The sequence below is a fragment of the Gavia stellata genome, chromosome 6 (genome assembly GCF_030936135.1).
Source record: "Gavia stellata isolate bGavSte3 chromosome 6, bGavSte3.hap2, whole genome shotgun sequence".
NCBI classification, from domain to species: Eukaryota; Metazoa; Chordata; class Aves; order Gaviiformes; family Gaviidae; genus Gavia; species Gavia stellata.
The window spans coordinates 30,698,949-30,723,463 of NC_082599.1; the positions used below are offsets into that span (position 1 = coordinate 30,698,949).

At 39.0% G+C, this 24,515-nt stretch overlaps 1 protein-coding gene across 1 annotated transcript in view; it reads right to left on the reverse strand.

Annotated features, from left to right (window-relative positions):
• THSD7A (thrombospondin type 1 domain containing 7A) overlaps positions 1-24,515 on the reverse strand; it is a 217,854-nt gene that overhangs the window by 112,917 nt on the left and 80,422 nt on the right. The window contains exons 2-3 of the mRNA XM_059818868.1: positions 20,685-21,516; positions 468-716 (exon numbers count right to left, since the gene is read on the reverse strand). Coding sequence (XP_059674851.1) covers positions 468-716; positions 20,685-21,516 — 1,081 coding nt within the window. The remainder of the gene's footprint in view (positions 1-467; positions 717-20,684; positions 21,517-24,515) is intronic.

A 24,515-nucleotide genomic window follows, 5' to 3' on the forward strand; every position in this document is an offset into this window, starting at 1 on the left:
GCTGAATACAAGTCTCACTAAAAAAAGACTGGTTGCTAAACAGATGTTCATCACCCCTTTCCTATGTTCAGCATTTTGTCTGCAAACAGACAAGTACTTCAAAAAACAATGATTCTGGTAGAAATGTTATTTAGGGAAAAGATCACTGACACATTAATACAATTAATTTATTATGGTCTTGACTGTGCCTGCATACACACAAATGTTCTCTTTTAAAAGTTAACACTAATGAAAAAAATAGGAATTTGTTATTTTTCCTGTATTTAGACGAGGAAGTGATTTCACTATAATAGCAGCTATTGGCAGACTTCAGGCTTTTAAGAGCACTGAATAAGCAAAGGATAAAAAAAAAAACCAAACCTATTATTTCTTCAATAATGATTTTGTTGATATTCCATTACCAGCCCTGTACACTTAATTGAAATTCTTCATTTTAGTATAGGGAGAACTTAAATGAACCAACTTACGTAATGCACGGTGCCACACCATCTCCTTGGGAAACACACTGCTCTGTTTCTTCTAATTGTGGGCATTCACTTTCACTGCTGATAGGGAGCTGTTTAATGCTCCGTGATCTTGTACGATTACCTTTAGGGGTTGTCATGTCAAAGCAGGTTTTGGAGCAGGGGGTCCATTCTGACCACTCTGACACGTGGCACTCCTTCGTGATCACACAAGACTGAAATGTAATGGGCAACTTGTCTTGTTTGCAGAAGCTGTAATGAGAGAGCATTACAATTTTCAGCACACATATTCACAGACAGTCATGAACTCCTACAGAAAAGTAAAGTCCATTTCAACATGCAAACTCAGTAAATATTTGTAGAGTTGTTAAGTTCCAGTCTACATGTATTTGATCCTAAAAAATCAGGCAAAGGGCTTTTGGTTAAAACGACTCAAATCAGATACATAAGATATGCTATAGTTAGAAATGACCAGTATTGCCATATCTGTGGTCAAAATTAAAATATAAATCTCCATACTTACATAGAAGTACGAAAGAGGAAATAAACCAATTTTTCACAGCTTATTTTTTATTTTTAGGCATACTCAGTTATTTCTTAGAATGAAAAAGAAGTGAAGGATCAGTAACAGAGATGGCTATACAATGTTTCTGAAGAGAACCAAGTGCTCAATATAATCTTCTCCTCATTTCCAGACTATAAATTGTTTAAAAACGCAATGTCAAATATATTGAATACTTGGTCACTAATAATTTGCTTTGTTAACAACTGGTATATTGCCACAGTGATGCCTCATGGTCTAAAACGGGAACGATCTCTCCCTTAAAATAGAGCCTTCCCTGCCACAGTGAATCCATAGCCTTAACTTCCTGTTCCTTATGAAGGCCGTCATTTAATTTCCATTCTCTGTCCGATTGCTTCATTCACATATTACATAGGTTGTCAGCAAGATTTTCTTCCTCTAAATGCCTCTGCATTTTTAAATGTTATAGTCTAACTAGAAACTAACATTTCTACTTTAAAGCTTGATTCACAACAGGAAAATGAGCAATAGAGAACCTAAGCTACAATTAAAGTGATCATAATTTTAACTCCTTAATTATAACTACAACATAAATATATTTATCATGTCTGTTTTGGAATAAAATTCTGGCTTCTGAAGTAGTTAAACAGGCAGGAAAAAGATTTATTGGCACTGCAGATGGCACAATGAAACGCTCTGTTCATTACCAGTCCTATAAACAACACAGCAAAGGCTCATTTTTTTCCTTTAATAGAATACAAAATAATACAGAATAATGAATATTTACAACAACGTTGTTCTATACAAAATTTTGCCCTACTCATATATCCTACATCATGTTGAACTGCTGTTAACATAATTTTGTAATACTATAACAAGGGTTACTTGACGAGACTAAGAAGATTTAAAAACATGATAAATGAAAAGTACATCTATACACAAGAGGCAGAGCAATTCTACTTTTTGCTAACAGAAGATTCTGGTTGTGGAGACAGACAGTGTCAGCAGGTTCAGAAAAAGGTTGGATGAATTTGTGGGCAAGAGGTCTATATATGGATACTAAAGTGACTAGGCAGTGATATACTAGCCACCATCCCTAATACATTGACTTTAGATACTGCAGAAATACAAAGGGAATGGACTGCAAAAGGCAGCCAGGCCTTATATGCTTGGTCTTTAAATCGCATTTCCCTTTACCACTGCTGGAGACAATAGGCTGGAGGCACTTCTGGGCTTGGCAGACCATAGGGGATTAATCAGTCGGGGATTTCTTATGTTCTTATTATGTGAAAGGTGGTGGTGGAGAGGAAACCCTAACACATGATAGACAACATTTATTCTGCTTAAGGACAGAAACTACACCCTGTTTGGGGTGAAAGACACTCAAAGCTTTTGAGAAAATTGTTCTTTAATACTGGACTTTTTTCACCTTCATGTAGCCCCATCTGGCACAGGACTACAGTACTGTCAAATTCAATATAGCAGTTTCTGTACCTTTGACAAAACATATAGACTCATTTATCCCACAAAGACACACATTTTAATGACTGGAGAAAAGATCTATTCCTTATGGATTCTAACATGGGCAGTATTTGCAAATCCTTCTGGAGAACAGATGACATACCATAATCTCCCAGGTTCCTTTCCAGTGTGACTCCTTTAAGAGCACACAAAACCAACCTCTTCACTCATATTGTGACTGGGGCTGAGTTTAATTATAGACACACATTGCCAGGAAACATGCACAAAATTGCCACCACAAAGTACCTTTGGTGTGGAGTGAAGAGATCAGTTGATGATGTGCTTTGCATCTGCTTCAAAACTTATTTGGGAAAAGTGTTACATAAGAAAGACTAATATTCATTCTCAGAAATTGTTTTACTAAATAAATAGATAAATAAATAATCATTCTTCACTGAAGCTGCCTTCAGCCTACCTGTATCCCATAACTGTCACAAACCCTAAAGGGGTCCCTGGCTGTGATTCCTACACAGCTTCATGCAGAGATTGTTTCCTTCCCTGATAAGGGAAACTTCCTTCACAACACAAAGGGTTCAAGTTCTTTAGGATGATTGATGCATAAGAGAAATGAGATCTTGAGCTGCAATCGAGCTCAAAACTAATGCACTTACCAGTTTTTAAGATATAATATTCTGAGCTAGTTAAATTCAAATGAAATTGACAAAAAAAAATGACAAAATTGAGCCAGTGTACTGAGAAAAAAAATGTTTTCCCATAACCGTAATTGAAAAAAACACTTCAATGGAAAGTTGTCAATCAACTTCACTCAAAAATTAAAGCCAGGCCTGCAAACTAACGATATTTATTAATTCTTAAAGGATATAGTCACTTCCTGAAAGACTACTATAGATCCCAGGCACTTTTCAGATTCCAAGTGCTACTAGATCATTCACAAAGAGTTCAACATAGGCATTACTGCAACTTTAGATAACAAATTTTCATTTCAAATATCCTTAAACTGTAATCGCTATGTATGCAAAAAGACCTCCTGAAGTTTGTCGCTTTTCAGTACCCCTGTAATCTTGAATGCTATGATGCTGAAGTCCCTCTGTGGATCATGCAAAATGTTTTTTAAAATTTACACCTAGATTTGTTCACAGGACTCAACTGAAGAGTTATTTGGTCAGTGGCATAGATTCAGCAGGCTAGTACTTTCCACTTCATACTCATTTAACTTTTTATTAAAAGCTGTTGTTGATAGAGCTTATGTAATTAGAAGGGTGATTTTATCTTGTTTGTTATTAATTATTTCCATATGCAGGTATAAAGAAGACCCAAACAGAATTTGTACCATGCTACCAGCCCCATTGTTTATTTATGATCTTTGATAGAAGAAAAGCAATAAAGTATGCACCACTTCAAATATTTACTTATAAAAATAATCCATTTTAAATTAAATATAAAACAATTAAGTTCTTCAGTTCTTGTAACCAGAACATAAATATTACTAGGGAGACAAACAAGAGGCAAAGTGAGTTATCCATTTATTTTTTTGCTTGCTTATTGAAACCATGCACCACTTGCGCAGTATTACGTAAATACTGTCAAGTAACTGATATTGTTGTAAGTCACCAGCAAACAATCTCTTTACTGTTATACATACTGTCATATCATTTTTGTGAGAGAGCCGAAACAGTCACAATTAGCAAAAGAAGTGTCAGATAAGCAAATTAGCTGCTTTTTCTTCTTGAACATTTGGTTTTCTTAGAACAAGTTAGAGAAACTGTGAGAGCTAACTGCAAATGGCCATTATCAAGAGTTTTCCTTCATGTTGCAGGCAGCAGGAGGAGACATACTGGATTGCAAGACCTGTAACTCATGGTGTTGCACTCTAGATCAAGTAAGGACTAAGGAAGCAACACATTTAAACTCTCAGTATCACAAATCTCTCTAAACAAGACACAGTTAAAACTCTTTAGGTAAGTAAATGATTATTGAAGTGCTTCAGTCTCTTTGGAGGTAATACAGTAGTTTCCAGGGCAGCTACAGGTCTTTTCCCGCACTACCATGTTTCCCTGTCCCAAGCACATATATACGTATTACTTGCAACCAAACTAAACTACATTTAATTTCGTGTTGCATCTCTACATATCCCCTTTCCCAGGAAATTTGGGAACAATGAATTTGATGTTCCAAACTCCCTTCTCATTTTTCAAAGATCTTTTTTCTTCTTCTTTTTTGACTCTTGATACCTTCAAAATATTTGTGAAAGATTTTCACACTTTATCTTGCCAAGAGAAACAGATGTTTCTCATACCTTTCAGTGCTGGTTACTATGTATAGAAAGACATTCATAAATAAACTTACTAATACTGTGTTGTATAAAAATGCGAACTCTGAAAGATACATCTGCCATTTTAAAAGTTCAGCATATGTAAAACATTAGCTGAGGAGGTTGGTCACATTTTCTTTAAATGTCTGATCCAAGAAACTGCATAGGGTGATTCTTAATCGAGACCTGGAAATGTCTTTGTTACACAAAATAGTGTCTTCTGGGTTTGGAACCTAATGTTGCATATTTGATCTCCACAAATAATTTAAAGCAAAGCTTAATTTCATGCAGATCACTCTGCATTTTCTGATGGATTTATGCATCTGATTTAGTTACCCAAAGTTGGATGAAACTTCTCACAGGAGAAAAAGTAAATGGGCAGGTAACAGATCAGAAGATAAAAATACTTAACGTTCATTTCATGATATCACCCAACCCAAAAGTTAGCCATTCAAAAAGCACAGGGAGTGCACAAGTAAGTCCTCACTATCACCCCATACAGTTCTGTCCAGATAATTGCTTGGGAAGCTGAATGAAAAGTACATGAGTTGCATTAAAATGCTGTTACAAGTCAACAGAGCAGACTGGATGAAAGAAGAGGTAGCATAGGGGTAACATGTAAAGTCTGCAGGAACTTGCCCTCAATCCAGTGAATACATTCAAAGACAGCATCCTAAGTGTCTGTCTTTTGGCAGGGAAGAGGGCATTATACAATTTGAAGTAAGGCTGTGGTTTGAGAAAGTAACATTTCAGACAAAAGATAGATACAGTGGGGAACTGAAGCTTAAGGTATAGAAGCATGTAGATGACACAGTGGAAAGAGAAGGCAATCCCAAGCAAAACGAAACATTACAGGGGATGAATGAGCCCTATTGCTATTAAGCCAACATCAAACCTATTCCTGACCTCAAAGACTTAGATTAGATAAATGAACTAAAGAAAAAGGCAGTACTGGTTTGAAGGGCAAAATACAGAACATAAATTGCTGCTCAACCTCTTTTGGAGATGTGTGGTCAGGAATTTGTGTCTACTCACGTTCTGTAGCCTCATTTTTTGCTCTTACAACAATAAATAACAACTAAATATCGCTTTGGATAGGAAAGTTCCTCCTGAGGATTTCAAAGTAATTTACGGGATAATTAAAGCTATGGACACATAAATAGAGAATGAAGCTTGAGGCATAAGCCTGGAGCAAATTGCAACATAGTATCTGTGTACAAATGAGCAAGCTGTGCAGTTGAAAGCTGTCTCTTCATTGGAAGATATTTTTTTAAATGTGTGGTAAAATTAGATTAGTCAAGAGGTAAAACAATTCTTTCTGAGGTATCCTAAATATCTATTGGAGAGTGAATCATGCATTTACAATTTTTAAAAATCAGGACAACTTGATTTTATATGCCAGTGACCTGTTTGAGTGTCTGTAATCTCAGTCTCAAAATTTATCTTTTATGTGGAAAAGTCATGGATGAGACCATTGGAATTTCCTTCTCTGTAAGCTCAACTAGGAAAAAAATATTTTTTTTCTTTTTGTTTTTTCAAATAGATAAAGCCGTGCATACTGCATGCATAAAGCCAAGTGCATGGTAATGCATGACCGTAGAACTGATCTCTAAATTTATGCAGAATAGGAATTAGAATTATGAATAGGAAAAATAAATAGGTTTTAAGCAAGGCAGTAGGACTCATTTTACTCCACAAGCTATACATAAGTTGTACAACTAAGAGATTTTCTACTTTTTCTGGTGTTTCCTCCATACCATATTGGAGAAAGAAGTATTGATGAGAAAAGACAAACAGCAACATGAGAATGGCTGAATGCTTGCTTCTAACTAATAATCATGCAGTCTGATACCTGCTTGGGTAGTAGCAAATGGATGGCAAAAATGGAAAGATAGCAAGTATTTGGTTACACTTCCCCAACATACCCTCCTGTTTTCCAGCAAACTGTGGCTTAAAGACTTCTAGAACACAAGTTGTATCTTTGTACTGAAGAGCCCTTTATAGTTTTCCTCCATGAATTAGTGTAAACTCTTTCTGAACTTAGATAAGATCTTGGCATCTACATTATCTTGGAAACAATGAGTTACACACATTTTTTACTCACCAATAACTGTAGATATTATTTTTGCTTGAAAATTGCTCTTTTAGTTCCATTTTCTGGCTTCAGACCTTTCATAACCATACTCACCTTCTCTGTAGCATTTGTGAGCTTAGAGACTTCTGTAAGCTCTCTCCTCAGCTGTCTCTTTGTTAGGTCCAAGAGTTCTCTTTCACTTAGTCTTATTTTATTTGAACACAGTTATATCCTGCAATCACAGATCCTTTCTACTGCATGTGCAACTTTGAAATGTAAAGCTGGCCTGGATTTGAGTGCTGTTCAAGATGCATTCTAAAGACACTCCAAAAATATCTGCACATTACTATATCTGAACAATCTCTAAGTTAATGGAAATATGAGTCCACATATCCAACATACTAAGGAGACATCATTCTGAAGATCAGTTTGGTGCTTTTCCCAATGCAACTGTTCTTCATGTTCAAATGTAACAGAGGTCCAATGTGGGGTTTGCAATTTAAATCTAAAATTGTACAGTGAAGAACATGTCCTTTACAATAAATTAAATTCATTCACCCAGTGCTGATATTGAACAAAACCGCTATTTACTGGTTTTACCTATAATGTAAAGTAATAGAGCTCAATTGACAAGGTTAATGCAAGCCAAATATTCTCTTCAATAATTTTTGTCTGCACTATTTTACCATATTTTCTCTATTCCTTCACCACTATCAACATTCAGTTTTGGTTTTCTTTAATGCCATTTTCACAGCTATTATTCCTTATTTTCATTCACTGTATACATTCTTCTGGAATTCTGATATATTTATTTTTTCTCTAGCTGATTTCCCATTTGATTACATACAGAGTTTTCCATTGTTCTGAAATGAATAACATGGCTACGGTTCAGGAGGGAGACTGATACCAACATAAACAAATTGGTTAGAGCTGGACTGAAAAAGACTTAAGTGGAATTTTATCTGTAAATTGAAAACTGTGATCTTTCAAGCCTGGATCTGTATTTGATGCGGTAGTGGATTATGTCCACAGGCTTTTTGCTCCCCTGGCTCTAAAATTCCCTGTAGGTGCACCTACATGTCTGTCCATGCTGATCCAATCCTGGCATGGCCAACCTACACTCAGCCCTGGTGTGGAAAGCAGACACTCCCATATCTTACCATCCTCATGAGAGCTCAGCACAGCAGGCATTATTAAGAGACACTCAACAGACATCTACATTGCCAGACATCACACAAAAAAATCTAGGAAGAAATGATGTTCTTCCTCCCATTGCCTCTCTCATACTATATAGTATCACAGAGATTAGATATCACATGCCATTAGTGATCAGGAAGGGCTGTGAGGTCAGAACCCTCTCTGTCTGCCATGGAGTTCAAGCTCAGCACCTTTGGGGAAGGAACTTTCTCCATCATTCTTTCTGAAGAAGAATACTCCATTTGCAGCAAAAAATGCAAGCTCTGCTTGTATTCCAAAGCAAAACCCCAGCAACATAATATAATTATGGTTTGAACACCCAAGATTGAATGAATGAATTAAAAACTCAAGAGGGGTGAAGAAGACATAACCAAAAACTAGGCTAACTGCCTGGAAGAAGCCCATACTGAGTATGCTATAAAGAGGTTCAGTAGAAAAAGGGAGCTGCTTCTGAAGGTTTCAGATCAAAGCACAATCAACATGCTAAAGAAATCCAGAATCCTTTAACAGGTTTTTAAGTGGCTTCATCTAAGTATTGAGGAAGAAAAGCAAAGACTATCTGGCAGATAAAACAAAACACAGAGCAAAATAATTTAACCATTTCCCAGCCTTGCATGTCCTGCACACCATGAGAGTCTCTTGAATTCTTGTTTGTCTCATGAGACATTATGTCATTGAATACCATTAGCAAAACTGTTTTCAATCTTTCCCACCAGCCACAAGATGAAAACTATTGACATACAAGCCCATTTGACCAAACAAACTTGTCTGTAGAAAGACTTGGAACAGTGACAAATTGCTTAGAGAACACCAAAACTAGATGTTAGTTTAGCACTTGAAAATTAAAACACACACACACAAACACACAGAAGCAGGCTTGTAGAGGCTGCATTTTTGACTGAAGGGCAAACTAAAGCTAGAGGACACTGTCGGCAAAGAATCAGAAAGTAAATTTGTGATTCAAAAAATAACCATTTAAAAATCCCACCAAAACAAACCACTGAACCAGATGGACAAACAGTGTCCTTGTAAGACACCATACAGCCCTGAATGAACATTGATCCAACTCCCAAAGAATCCTTAAAACAGTGAAGAAATTAAAGCAGGAATTTGAATACAAGCATATTTTACTTTTCTCATTAGAGAGAATCTCAGTAGATTGCTAAAAGAAATGAGAGACTGCAAGAAACACTTTCCAAAGACCACATCTGCCTCTCATAACTGCAGCCTCATAGTGAAGGGGTAAAACATGTACAACACCATTCATTAGCATCACATCCTAGAAAAGTTTAGGCTTACCCAGCTGGGAAATCTGACTACCCGTAGGCAGTCCCATAGTCTATGTCCTCACGCCCTCTAACAGAACTACCTTGCAGAAATAATCTGGCCAGGTCAGAACGTCAAATCAACCTTTGAAATATATGTATCCATGTGTGCAATTTTCTATGGCAAACTTGAGTGATCACTGTACTGGTCAGGAGGCCTGAGGAAATTCAGTAATATCCATGCTGAATATTAATCCTTTGTGTTATTTGGGACTAAACACAGATCTTAATATTGCATGGGTAGGGTCTCTCCCTTGCTCTTTATCTAGCCACGACGGAACCTTAAAAGGTGCTCTGTATAAGTAATAGGGATTTTGGAGTTAACATACGGAGACAAGAATCAAGCACGATGTCCCAATACGTTGCAACAAGCTATTTATCTTCTAAGCAGTGTTCTCCTCAGAGTTCATACAGCCTGTTAGATGTGTTAACCTCTAAAACAAAACAATCAAACGAACTCTGTATCATTCTTGGATCAAAGGTATAGTTGGATTTTGAAAGAGATTGTGATAAACTCTTTAGGATAAAGAAAAAAATAGTTTATTTTCTCATAAATAAAATTAAATGAAAAAAATAATTCTGTTTAATGAGCAGGTACTAGACAGCAGAAATAATAGAAAGGTGATTTAAACCCAGAGTTTAGATAACCCCATGAGTTATTCTGAAGATATAAAATGTAATCTGTAAAGTCTAGTCATCCTTGAGAGTTTCAGTTTATGATTGGTACACACTTGTTTCTTTAAAGAAGTTAGTGAAAATACAGTGCCTGTATTTTTTCCTAGTGGCAAATGTAATGAGTATCCCCGATGACATAGTCCGGATTGATTTTCCCTACAGCTGCACTGTTTAGTATTGGTCATATTGTACATTGTTCTGAGAAACTGTTAGTACCTCACAGTATAATGGGCTGTTATAATCACACAAACAATGAGGCCACTTTTATTCATTTACAATTCAAGTACTGTCCACCTAAGTCTTTTCACAAGACTACTTTCCCATGATCCTTTCACAACTTTAATTAATTCTGCCAACAAAGATGCACAGCCAAAATAGTTTTGAAAAACAACAAAACCACTCAGGCTTTCTACATTACAGGACAAAAACAGGGATTACAACTACTGTGTCAAGGAAAAATATATCGGCTAATACAGGCAAAGCAACTAGAAGTTCTACTGCACCAAACAAGTGGCAACAACAACTGCTGTGGGGCTGTTGCAGATACCATGAGTGTCCGAGGAGACAAGAAAGCAGAAGTGTTTAGGGAGAGGTACTATCTTTCACAGTCCAATGATACAGTGACACGTATGCACATCCCATGCTATAGATAATTTTAAAATTGGTAGAGCAGGTTATTTGGCAATCTATGTTTTAGTCTACATAGATGACTTATTAAAGCTTTTGGGGTGGCGATTTCCCTTTGTCAATGGGAATTTTTGTTACATAGCATTAGTCAGCATTTACTTTGATCCTAACTAAGAGTTAGATTCATGGAGTTATTGGCAAAGAAAAAATAAACACAATGCCAAACTTTGTTAATAAAATATGCAATACTGAAGTTAAAACACACAAAAAAAATATTGCTGAAAATTTTATTACTAATATTAGTTGTGTTTCAGGTATTATTTTAGATTTGTTTCCCTTATCTGTGACAATATCACTGGTTTCATTTCAGTCTCCAACATTTGGAAAAAAGTGGTCAATATTAGGAGGTAGGCTGGACATTTTATTTTCAGTGGAACCACTGAAAGTGAGGCACTGAAGTACCCAACTCTGCTGTTCTGGGGACCTGCAAGTGAAGCAGAATTCTGTGACTTCCCATCCTGTGCAGTCCCCCACTCCTTGGGGGACAGTATCTCCCAGGAGGATGCTCAGCTCACATGCTGTACCATAACTTTAATAAGCTTGTCAAGAAAACAGGGGCATAGTCTATGTCACAGACTATACTTAGCAGTCATGTAATAGAAAAAAACCCCAAAAACTCTAAATAAGTAATACATTCTAGCTTGTTCCTTATGGAACTATTTACAGACTACAATATGTTACCAATATAATGTCCAAAGTTTAGAAAAATATTGCTTGATTCATATTTATTTAGGCATATTGAAGTCAATTAACATAAAAATTCTCTGACAACGAGCCAGAAAAGATGCATAAAAGTACAGTGTAGGAAAATCTTTGTTAAAGATCTCAGTGCCTAACTCCATTTACCACTGTGCATCTTAATCTCTTACTAAATTAAGGCTAGAAATTCAACATAGCATTAATTCATTCATAGGTTTTATGGCCACAAGAGATTATCAGAACATGTAGTTTGACCCTCATTACATTACAAGCTATTATATTTTGCTAAGGAAGACCAATTACATGTTTTTGAATAAAAAATATATTCTAGAAAGGCATCCAATCTTGGTGCTTGGCACAGAAATATATGAATATCATACATCTAAATGACAGAACAACGGTTCACTATATGAAAAGAGTTAAAATATGGGGTGGAAAAAGAAATGGTTCATTGCTGTTGTTTCAATTATTCAGCACAGTGTGTACGTTTCCATCTTAAATCTAGATTTTGGCATGGTATGTCAAATGTATAGCAGTACTGACAATCCACTGTCAAAACAGCAGCCTCAGTCAGATGATGGAGCGGGTACTTAGAATAGAAAGGAACACCCAGTGAATAATATAATGCATATCCACACAAACAACTGTCTCCACCAAAACCACATTAAAAATCTACAGGACGCTTCTGACTTTCAAATTCATTGAAATTCTAAAAGCACAGTAGAAAACAGTAGGAAAGCAATATGTTTGCATCCTGATTCTCTAATAAAATTTTACATTTTTATTATCCCAATGCATCTGACAATTACCCTGCAGTTTTTAGTTATCAGGAGATTTTTCTTCCAAGATGGCTTTCTTCTTCCCTATTCTCTATTTGTTAACAGCATGTGCTCTAAGTGATTCCAAGTTAATTTATCAAGATGACTATATGTAGCTCATTATCCAAATATGTGATATTTGCAGGTGTTCTGTTAGTGAACCACTTACGGCTTCTAAACCCTTACAGTGTGGTGAGCTTGGAAGCTTTCTCTACAAAAACAGCTGCAGAGCTGCCTTTCCAGTAACATAAAAAACACCTATAGACATTTACGCTTCCATCTGGCTCTCGACAAACAAGATGAAGGTTGCTTATGCTCCTTCACCTCTACAACCAGTCCTGTCTGCATTGCTATTCCCTCACCTTCCCACAGCCTGTCTCCTCGAAGCTACTCTACCTTAGCCACTGCCACCTTCATACACATCACCCTTTCTGCCTGGTGCCTCATGGAACAGCTCAGAGAAATACAGAAAACCTTTTAAGACTTTTTCTGAGCAAGGAATATATTACAGGGTCCAACAAACTCAGCTGCTGTATTATGTGTCTGAATCTCTCTTCTGTTTGCTGTCTGACAACAGATACCTGAGGGCGAGTTGTCTGCTTCTCCAAATCAATGGCATAAAGAAAGCAACAGGCTTATTCTGTATTTGTTTTACCCTCCTCCGCACAGTCTATAACTTAAAAAGAGAGTGAGAGTCTGTAAAGTGGATGGAGGTATTTGTTGCGTGATTTGGAAGGTGAGCATTTGGATTAGGAGGTTTCAGGACCTGGAAAGACGAACAAAGCTAAAATGCCATCCTAGAGGAGCACATTCTCTCTCTTTTTCTGCCAATACATCCTGAGTATCAACTGCTCATGAACTTAAACACTCAGTTGGCCATTCTCTAATTCCTCAGTCCCTAGGTATCTAGCTTAAGACTTGTAGCCAACAGTAAATACAGTGGCTGTGCTTTGAGCAGATACAGGTCTATGTGAAGTAAGCTGAAAAAACAGGTATTATATAACTCAAACTGGATGCCCAAAATTAGCAAGACAATTCAGTAATTTTGACCCTTCTGTCATCTCTCATGTCTCAAATATAATATTGGAGTAAATAAAAGCTTGAGCTCTCCCAAACTTGGAAGTTTGTAAAGCACTGCAATTAGACAATTACAGAAACTTCCAAGAGAGTTTAATTCATTACAAGGTGTAGATATAGTTTGCTAGATTTTGCATGAATGCAGAGATTTAGTGAGAAGGATGAAAAAAACCCCAAATAATTACTTTTTGCGAAGGACAGAGGTGAAACATATGAAACTTGATCATATAATAAAATGCATAAAGGGGCTAAAACAATCTGCCCAGAAACTGCTCAGCATTTCTTAAATTTTGGTTGCTTTTCTTTCCCACCATTATGCTCCATTACTGTTATTGTGTAAGGCTATTTCTCAACAAAGAAATAAAAGACGTGAATATATCTAAAATTTTACTGTTTCTTGACTTTCTCACTTCAAGTCATTAATAACGTTCAGCTTCACAAACAGGTCTCTGCCACAGAAGTGCTGCTAAGGGAGTATTAACCTGTTCTGGGGACTGCAGCAAAAGAGCTGGTGGGGACAGTTTCCTACCTGGTCTCCTCCGTTTCTCGCCCCATTCAGGCAGGGGTGTTTTGGTCCCAGCTTAAGCAAGATAAACAAGCCATATCTAAATGATGGAGAATGAGAAAGCACGCAGCATGGGGAATAAACAGGAACAGAGAGCTGTGTGCAGTTGCCAGGCCATAATCTCATTGCCATTACTGAGACATGGTGGGATAGCTCACATGACTGGAACGCTGTCATGGATGGCTATGTTTTTTCAGGAAAGACAGGCCAGCAAGGCGAGGTGGTGGAGTTGATCTTTATGTGAGAGAGCAACTGGAATGTATTGAGGTCTCCCTGGGGGTGGATGAAGAACGAGTTGAGAGCTTGTGGGTAAGGATTAAGGGGCAGGCTAATATGGGAGACACTGTTGTGGGTGTTTATTACAGGCCACCTAATCGGGATGGGCAAGAGTCGCCTCACAATCACAGGCCTTGGTTCTCATGGGGGACTTCAATCGCCCCGATACCTGCTGGGAAGGCTACACAGCCAGGCATGTACCGTCCAGGAGGTTCCTCCAGTGTATTGATGATAACTTTTTGACTCAGGTAGCAGAGGAGCCAACAAGGAGAGGTGTACTACTGGACCTAGTACTGAAAAGCAAAGAGGGACTGGTGGAGGACATTAAGGTTGGGGGCAGCCTCAGCTGTAGCGATCATGAGAAGATAGAGTTTAGGATCATGTGCAGTATGCACAAAACAACAAGTAGGATTGCAACCTTGGACTTCAGGAGGGATAACTTCAATCTCCTCAGGGAACTGCTTGGAGAAATCCCATGGGTTAGGGCTCTAGAGGGGAGGGGGGCTCAAGAGAGCTGGGTGATAGTCAAGTCCCACTTCCTCCAAGCTCAGGATCGGTGCATCCCTAAGAGCAAGAAATCAGGCAAGGGAAGCAGGAGACCTGCATGGTTGAGCAAGGAGCTTCTGAAAAAGCTCAAGTGGAAGAAGGAAGTTTACAGTATGTGGAAGAAGGGACTGACCACTTGGGAAGATTACAAGAATGTTGTCAGAGCATACAGGGATGAAACAAGGAAAGCCAAGGCCTCCTTGGAATTAAACAAGGGATGTCAAGGTCAACAGGAAGGGTCTCTTCAAGTACATCGGAGGCAAAAGGAAAACTAGAGAAAATGTGGGCCCGCTGTTGAAGGAGACAGGTGCCATGGTGACAGATGATGCAGAGAAGGCGGAGTTACTGAATGCCTTCTTTGCTTCAGTCTTTCCTGCTCCAGCCAACCCTCCGGAGTCCCAGACTTTGGAGGTAACAAAGAAAGTCTGGAGGAAGACAGACTTTCCCTTGGTTGAGGAGGATCAAGTTAGAGACCAGTTAAGTAAACTGGACATCCACAAGTCCATGGATCCTGATGGGATGCACCCACGAGCATTGAGGGAGCTGGCAGAAGTCATTGCTGGACCACTCTCCATCATCTCTGAAAGGTCCTGGAGAACAGGCGAAGTGCCTGAGGACCGGAGGAAAGCCAGTGTCGCTCCAGTCTTCAAGAAGGGCAAGAAGGAAGACCCAGGAAACTACAGGCCAGTCAGCCTCACCTCCATCCCTGGAAAGATGATGGAACAGCTCGTTGTGGGTGTCATCTCAAAGCGTCTGGAGGAAAAGAAGGTTATCAGAAGTAGTCAACATGGATTCACCAAGGGGAAGTCATGCCTGACCAATCTGATAGCCTTCTATGATGGCATGACTGGATGGAGAGATGAGGGGAGGGCAGTGGATGTTGTCTACCTTGACTTCAGCAAGGCTTTTGACACCGTCTCCCACATCACCCTCATAGGCAAGCTTAGGAAGTGTGGGTTAGATGAACGGACAGTGGGGTGGATTGAAAACTGGCTGAGAGGTAGAGCTCAGAGGGTTGTGATTAGAGGGACAGAGTCTAGTTGGAGGTCTGTAACAAGTGGGGTTCCCCAAGGTCCAGTCCCATTCAATACATTCATCAATGACCTGGATGAAGGGATAGAGTGTGCCCTTAGCAAGTTTGCTGATGACACAAAACTGGGAGGAGTGGCAGACACACCAAAAGGCTGCGCTGCCATTCAGCGTGACCTGGACAGGCTGGAGAGTTGGGCAGAGAGGAACTTTATGAAATTCAACAAAGGCAAGTGCAGGGTACTGTACCTGGGGCAGAATAACCCCATGCATCAGTACAGGTTAGGGGCTGACCTGCTGGAGAGCAGCTCTGTGGAAAGGGACCTGGGAGTCCTGGTGGACAACAGGATGACCACGAGCCAGCAATGTGCCCTTGGGGCCAAGAAGGACAATGGCATCCTGGGGTGCATCAAGAAGAGTGTGGCAAGCAGGTCGAGGGAGGTTATCCTCCCCCTCTACTCTGCCCTGGTGAGGCCGCGTCTGGAGTAGTGTGTCCAGTTCTGGGCTCCCCGGTTCAAGAAGGACGGGGAACTGCTGGAGAGGGTACAGCAAAGGGCTACAAAGATGATTAGGGGACTGGAACATCTTTCTTATGAGGAAAGGCTGAGGGACTTGGGTCTTTTTAGTCTGGAGAAGAGAAGACTGAGGGGGGATCTTACTAATGCTTATAAATACTTAAGGGGTGGGTGCCAGGAAGATGGGGCCAGTCTTTTTTCAGTGGTGCCCAGTGACAGGACAAGAGGTAACGGGCACAAACTTGGTCATAGGAAGTTCCATCTAAACATGAGGAGGACCTTCTTTCCTTTGAGGGTGGCAGAGCACTGGAACAGGCTGCCCAGAGAGGTTGTGGAGTCTCCTTCTCTGGAGATACTCAAAACTCACCTGGATGCATTCCTGTGTAATCTGCTCTAGGTGAACCTGCTCTGGCAGAGGGGTTGGACTAGATGATCTCCAGAGGTCCCTTCCAACCCCTATCATTCTGCGATTCTGTGAAATAGTGCAGAAATTCCTGGGATTTTTTTTTTTAAATAGGCAGTTATATTCTTGCTGAACTGCTTTAACTACAGATCCTTTTGTAGCCATTTCAGCTCAATGATTCTTAGCAGCTGGCCCACAGGCGTGGGGACAGCCTGCAACTGCTACACGGGAACTTGATGTGCTTTGTCAGTGAATTTCAAAATCTTTGCTGAAGTGCAGAAACATACAGGCCAAGAAGATACTCTCATTCTGTTCCATGTTCTTACAGTTATAAATGTCTGTGCTCATAATCTGCTCCAGTCCTTCCAAATATCAACTTCTTTCCCTAATCCAGTGGGTTCTCAATAAAGCATCTCAGTTAAAATGGTTGTATGAATTAAACACTTCTAAACCAAAATGTTTTTCTTATACTTTTACAAAAACAGCCAAAACATTTTTTCCTAAAGTTTCCCCCAAAAGTCTGCTCAGAAAAACAATTATGAGGAAATGTTTGAGACCCAATGTTAACAACTTGGCAGAGTAGAAGAAAGCAAAACCAGAGTATTATTACAATAGTAAATGATAGGCTTAACGTGAGGCACAATCATCACAACTTGTAATAGTGCAAACAGATTTGTAACTCAAAATGAACTTTAATATACATTTTATGTTTCTCTACATTGAGAGTTTGTTGTCTAATGGCTCTCTGTGGGCCCTCTGGCAAACTCCACTTTCACCAAAAAAAAGACAAAACATTTCAGAGGATCAGTATTGTCCGCTACACTAACAGCAACACTGTCCAGGTTTTGTTAGCTATCCAGAACAGTCCTTTTGTAAGTCAACTTTTATTATTGAATTTTTTCTTCTCCAACATTTCTATTTTTAAAATATTTTCAGTGTACCAGAATTTTAGACTAAGGGAAACATAAAGCAAATACAGGCCATGTAACCCGTACATTATTGCAGAATGAGCAATACAAAATCCAGTATTTCATATTTCACGAGAGACTATGTATTGTTCACTTGGCAATAAAGTGTATAAATTACAGCTTTCTTTTCTTGTTTCACTTCTCTTTACCATACCTGGTGTGCTGATGTGTTGAGAGAATTTGCCTTTTTGAAGTATTGCTGACAGCGTTTCAGAACCATTTTCTCTGGAGCACCCTTCTGAAACTTTTTTTTTGAAACCCTTTTTATGCTACACCAATTTTGCTACCTCTGCAAAAAATATTACTCGCCTGAGGGTTTTTCTTCTTCTTTCAGTCATGCTGCCAGGGGGCTGATTGTTTCTGATTGCTAAAGTCAAAACTCCCTGAAAATGGACTACTCGAGCTGAAGAGCATTTCACATGAGCACAGCAGGTTTTCTAGTCACCTTACTTGTCTATATTATTTAGTAACACAGTTACTATGTGACGGAGATTATAAAAATCATTTGAGTTGGCTGCATTGACAACCTGGGCAGAAAAATAATTCTATTGCTTGAGATTCTGGAATGCCAATCATAGAATAAAGCATTTGACCACTTAGCGACGAATGCAGTGTAAATTAAACAAATGGATATACAGGTAACATACATAGATCGGTCTCTAAAAGCTAAAGTATCAGTGCCGGAATTTCTCACATGAGTCATTTAACCAAATTTTCTTGTCTTTACTATGCAACTGGAAAAAAAGATTCCATGTTAAATATGATGTGAATACTATTAGAAATCCATTGTGCATTTACAACAGAAAATTATATCCATTAGACATCAAAATGTCCACTGCATCATTTGTATCATTTTCTCCCCTGTGAAGAATCGCTCCTACGTTGTATTATCTATTGTTCACTTCCTCAGGTAAGAGGATTTCATCCATTTCCCTGCTACAGCCTGAAATGTGCATATATGGTATAATACACTGAGGTATCTGAAATTAAGTCAGCATTACCGATCTGAGTGAATTCAAGAGTGAGTGTAAAGATGCTGAGCAAATTATGCCATTGACTTCCAATTATACTTTTACTTCCTTTTACCATTTAACTCAGCACATGAATGTTTCCCTCCAGCCAATATTTTTTTTTTTTTAAATATGGTAGTTCTGAATTATTTGTTTAACCTTAGAAAAACTTGGGGACTTTCAAACAGAGCAGCTGGCTGCTATCTACTAGCAACGGATATGTTTAATAAATTATTCCTTGTATTTAAATGGTAATGATGTTCCGGGGCTAGGAACAGTGTGGACTGCATGATGTCAGGCTGGAAAAGGAAGGGGTAAAGGTAACCTCTTCCTGTACCAGCACTGAGACAGTGCTGCAGCGAACACCTAAGACTGACTGAGCAAGCTGATTTTGAGACTCCTTGTGCAGACATTCATCCAAGTGTGAGTCAAAATCTGAAAGAACTGTAGAAACCAGAGCTAGAAGAGACTGCAAAAAACTATATAGTCAGCCCCTCTTCCCTAACCAAGAGTTACTTGAGGTGTGTCATTACTGACACATGCATTTCTAGCCTATTCTTATAAATCTTCAAAGATGGAGGTGCCACACATTCCCCAGGAAATCTTTTCCAGAGCTTCACTATTTCTAGTATTGAGAAGTCTAACCTCATTCAGCAGTGCTCTGATTAACCCATTATTGCTTTTCCTATACATCCATACCATAATATATAGAGATAGCTTGTTCCATTCTTCCCTGTGACGGGTTTTTACATACTCTTAGACACTTCATATCTTCACTCCTATGTCCCTCCTTCCAACTAAACAACCCAAATCTTTCAGTTCTTCCCTTAAGCCAGGGACCTCTCATCATTTTCCTGTTTTACTGCTGTATCCTCTTGTGAAAGGAAATATACTCAAAAAATGTTCACTACACTTGAAAAACTATAATAAATGGTTTCTGATAGGAAAGGTTGAAGTGATTACAGGTTCTGTGATAGAATGTTTAACTGGCACAACAAAAACTCCAAAGTAAAATACCCTAAAAAAAGTTCATAAACACTAACCTAGCAGCAATGGGTGTCAACCTCACTCAGCAAGCTATCTTAGTCACTTCACAGTTGAAGTAAAATTGATTAATCATGCATTAAACTAGAGGGAAGGAAATAAAATCACATCAAAGACAGAAAAAGGTAGACTAGACTGAAAGAAGATCTTTGAGTTGGACAAAAACATTCTGGGGAATAGGAAAGAAAAATCATGAGCTAGCAAGAGAACGAAAGCCTGGTAAAGCAAACAAGTGGAAGATAATACGGTTGCAGAAATGCACCCAGCCAGAAGCCTATGGAAAGAACTATCAAAACATCCGTGACTGCCAAAATTCTTGAAAACTAAAATAATAAATAAATAAAAATATCAGAAAAATACAGACAGACAGCACAAAGGTGCAGATAAGAAAGAAAAAGAGGAAGTACATGGAAGAAACAAAGAGGTTTCCCCGTCTCCCTGTTAGGAATTTTGCCACAGGAATCAAGAATAACAAATAATATTTCATGCTCTTATTTCAAAACAAAAGGTACTGAAAAGAATAGATACTGCCTTCTCATGCAGCATCTTTCTCTCCGTTTTCCACTTTTATCGTGAGTCAGACCCAGCCCAGTTTCCTGTTATTGTGCCCAGAGCCTTAAAAGCAGTAACAACACCTCTTCCAAAATCCATGACTGGCTAGAGAGCAAAAACCTCCCTAAAGCCACAGAAACGGAGCAGACATTTGACAAATATCTTCAAGCTTTTGGAGGAAATCTACCTAGACAAACAGAGGCTAGGGAGTTAATATAGTTTAACAGTGCACATTTATGTGATGCTTAGTATGATCACCAGCACAGTTTGCATGTTTCATATCATAGAAACATCTTGAGCTTCAAGAAGGATGCTCATATTGGAAATAGCATGTGCTCCATACTGAGATTCAGGCTTGTGTAAAATAATACCAGTGTGCACTTATGCATGCTTTACTGTATACAGAGAAAAATAAAGATGTGCAAATTAATAAACAGTGATTACCTCAGAGCAGCAGTTTTCCCATTTCTGTGAGTGCATGTGACCTGCCTGGTTTGGTACCCAATTTGTATGTCCCAATATTTGTTCTCCTGTCTATTCTGTCTGTTTCGATTCCTCTTCTTCTTAATTAACTCACGAGCCTCGGGATCCCGAAGGACCTTTTCTCTCTCCTTTTCTTTGTCTTTGTTCTTCCCTCGTTTCCTTGCTTGTCTTATTTGTCTCGAATGGGGCACTGAACATGCGCTCCAGGGTCCCACATTTAGGCTGTACAGGCTTTCTTCAGCAGCGCACGGGCTAGACTGACAGATCTGAAATTCGGTGAGGTTAGGACAAGCAGACCCACCGAACTGTGGTGGAGCCACAACATGCCGAGTTCGATGCTGAAGCCCATTGCCGCAGGTCTTTGAGCACTCCGACCAGGGGGCAAAGTCAGCCACGATGCAGTCCTGCCGGCATGGGATGAGGCACGCCTGCTCCTGGCGGGGCTTCGGCTCAAAGTACTCGCAGATGACATCCTCAGCTGGCACCCCATTGGACTTCTGGATGCAGGTGATGTCCCTTGTCTGGATCCCTTCCTCCCCTCTGAGGCATTCCAGGGGCTTCTCGTGGCTCCGGGAGAGGACGGGCCGGCACTGGTTCCAGCTGCCGATCTGCCAGTCGTACAGCTCCTTGTGCCAGTCGCAGACCCGAAAGCAGCTCTGCTGGTTGTCCGGCCGCTCCGGCTGCTTGCAGTTCGTGGGCAGTGTGGTCCAGCCCTCCACGTGGGCGCACCACACCGCTCGCGTCTGGATGCCACCTGGACCGCATTCATCTCCCATGCATCTCCCCCACGGACCTGGAAAACAAGAGAAGATGGTAACATTGCACACTTCATTGGTTTTCTGCCATGGTGCAAAACCAAGCTCAGAGAAACAGTTTTGCATTTCCTTTGTCTCTAACAATTTCATTCTTGGAGAAACTCGAACTTGGAAAACACAAAACAAGTATGGGATTATTCTTTATCTCCTATTTTTATGATTACAGATACATTTCACTTTTTATCCTAAACAAATTGAATATTTAATTTCAAGAACATAAACAGGAATTAATCACATTAGAGAACTAAGAACTGAGCAATCACAAAGTCATCAGGTAGTTTTGACTAGCAAGATAGGAGCCAAAGTCCTCCCCTCCAAGGCGTAAACCTAATCTTCTGTCTCACCTTCATGAATGTCCTTTCCTGGACTGTTTTGGTTTTTGCTTCTCATTTCTACTGCACTACTCTTTATACCCTGATGCCAATTAATATCACATTCTCTTCCTTTCATATTGTGTTAAATAATGAGAACAACAACATAATACATTTTGAAAAATAGAGGTAATTTTAGGTAGGCCACTTCTATTCTTTCCTTTATTATAACTAAAATAAAAATTAAAAGCCAGTTAAGGAGTGTTTGTTCCACACAATCTGTGAAATGATTACACAGAATACGTTCTTGAAGACAGAGACATACCAGCTGGTAACTCTCCAAAGAACAGAAGTTATTGCTTTTTTAAAATCTCTGAGGTCTATGGTAAATACTTGACATGTTATAATTAGTATCAACAAAACCAATAAAAAACTATATCCTTGAAAGCTGATATGGCTGCTTTTTCCATTATTAAAAACTGTGATATTCACCCAGTTTAAATCACAAAATCCACAAATCAGAGGGTAAAAAAACCTGTATTTTTCAGGTTTTTTAAGACCTCCCCTCATGCACACTGTGCATTTACTTACTATGAAAAAGAACAAGCAATTCAGAAAAAAAACTGTAACCTTTTCCCAAAGAAAAGATATATATCTGCAGACAGTTGGTCACACAGAAGACATTGTTTCATGTTCCATGAAGAAATTGGGGCCAGGCCATGCAATCCTCATTCATCTGAATGACCCCAGTAACAAGACTATTTGTGCGGGTAAGGTTGTGGGAGATGCTGGGCTGAGCCTTTGTTATTTCCAAAGCAGATTAACAGAATAATTCTGGTACTGCACAAGAGTAAGTTAAACGAACTATGGCAGGTGCAAATTACTTACAACACTTTCTTATTGAATGACTGGGAGGAATATGAGGCCACACCTTATTACTGATTCCCAGGAGCTTTAAAACTCTCACTGACTTCAACACAATTTTCAGCTGTTCATCCAACATTAACTTCAGTAGCAGTTTGGCAATGGGCTGATGATACGCTATACACTTAGCCTCTGCTCCTCGTTGCCTCTTTTTTAAGCGGACGCTGCAGCTGTAGTTCTAAAATCCTAAGCTTTAATACCCGATAGCAACGCCAGCTGGCAGAGACCAGTTCAGCCCATCGAAACTCCTCCGTATTTTTTGCAGATTAAGTTTGAATTAGAGTTTCCAAGGTTTAGCTAGCTATTCAGAAAAATAAATGTATATTAAATACAAATACATTTCAGTTTCCATTTCAGCATGATTACCATACTTTATCTCTAACCAGCCTTCCACAAATAACATAATCATTGTTGTATTTAATTTAAGTGTATTTACACTGAGTTAAGAGATATCATTTCCCCAGAACACCACTTTGAACCTTTGCCAACTTTAAAAGAATAAAGACTGCAGAAAATCTCCAACTAAAGCAGAGATACTAAAATAGTCATGATTGAAATAAAGCTATATCGTTCATCTTGCAAACTACGAATTTCTGTCTTATCAGATCACTGCACCTTGTGTATACTATGTGTATTCAATGAAGAAATGCCTTTTTTAAAGATCAGGTTTTTACTGTACTGCAGATTAAGAGTTTGCCCATTTGGGATTCTACCAAATATCCAGTTGTCAATTTTCCAAGAAATCACATTGTACCTAAAAATTTTTCTTGACATCTAGGTATCTTCAATACAATTCATTGACATGTTTATACCAATGCAAATGATAAAAATCCCATCCTCAATGCACTAACTACTGCCTTTGGCAATGTAAATATGAAAAAAAAAATCTGTACATGACTGTGATAATTGGGCAAAAATAAGCTCGTTCATTAGATTACAAGAATGCTGTTAGAACCGGATCCAAAGTAACGATGAGGTGCAGAGATAGGCTCATGTATTAAACTGCATTATTTTACTTTCGCTATGAAGTAGTATGCAATTTTATAAAAGCATTGCTAGTCAGCACCAACAAACCACATTTACGTGAACCTTTGAGCAAACTACGACTCGGCACCTCTAGGTTCATGTAGTTGTTGACACAGAGCTATTAGTGATGTATCTGACTCTTCCCCTCATCTACATTAAGTTGATTTTAAAGTTTAAATAGATTCCAATAATCCAATAATCCAATTAGGGTACAAGTACTCCAAAAGCTTAAATTTTCACTGTACCCCCACAGCTTTGGGGCAGGGATCTGTTTAGGCTTTCTCCTTAGTGAGCACCCTCAAAAGACTAAAGAGCTTCCAGGCTTGACCAAACCAAATTTCATTTCTGCAGAAACCTAAAACTTGTGGAGGGGGAACATGTTAAAGAAAGAAAGCAGAAAGCAAAAGCAAAACCAAAAAAAAAAAAATGAGTTAGACACAGTTCTTCCCCTGCCCGCTGAGCCTCCGTGGTGACTCTCTGCTTCCCTCCCATACAGTGACTTTCCGAATGGAAGCAAACTCTGTCCTGTGCTCTCCGGCCTCTAGAAATCCCTCTCCCGCTGCAGTCTGGCCACCTACTCCCTGCCATATCCCCCACTCTCTCAAACTTTCTCTTTTCTGTGCTATCTCCTCCATCTTTGTAGACGGCTCCACCAACTACTTCTTCAACAGATCAGGAACAAAAAAGTGTAACTGGAACCATTACTCACAACTAGT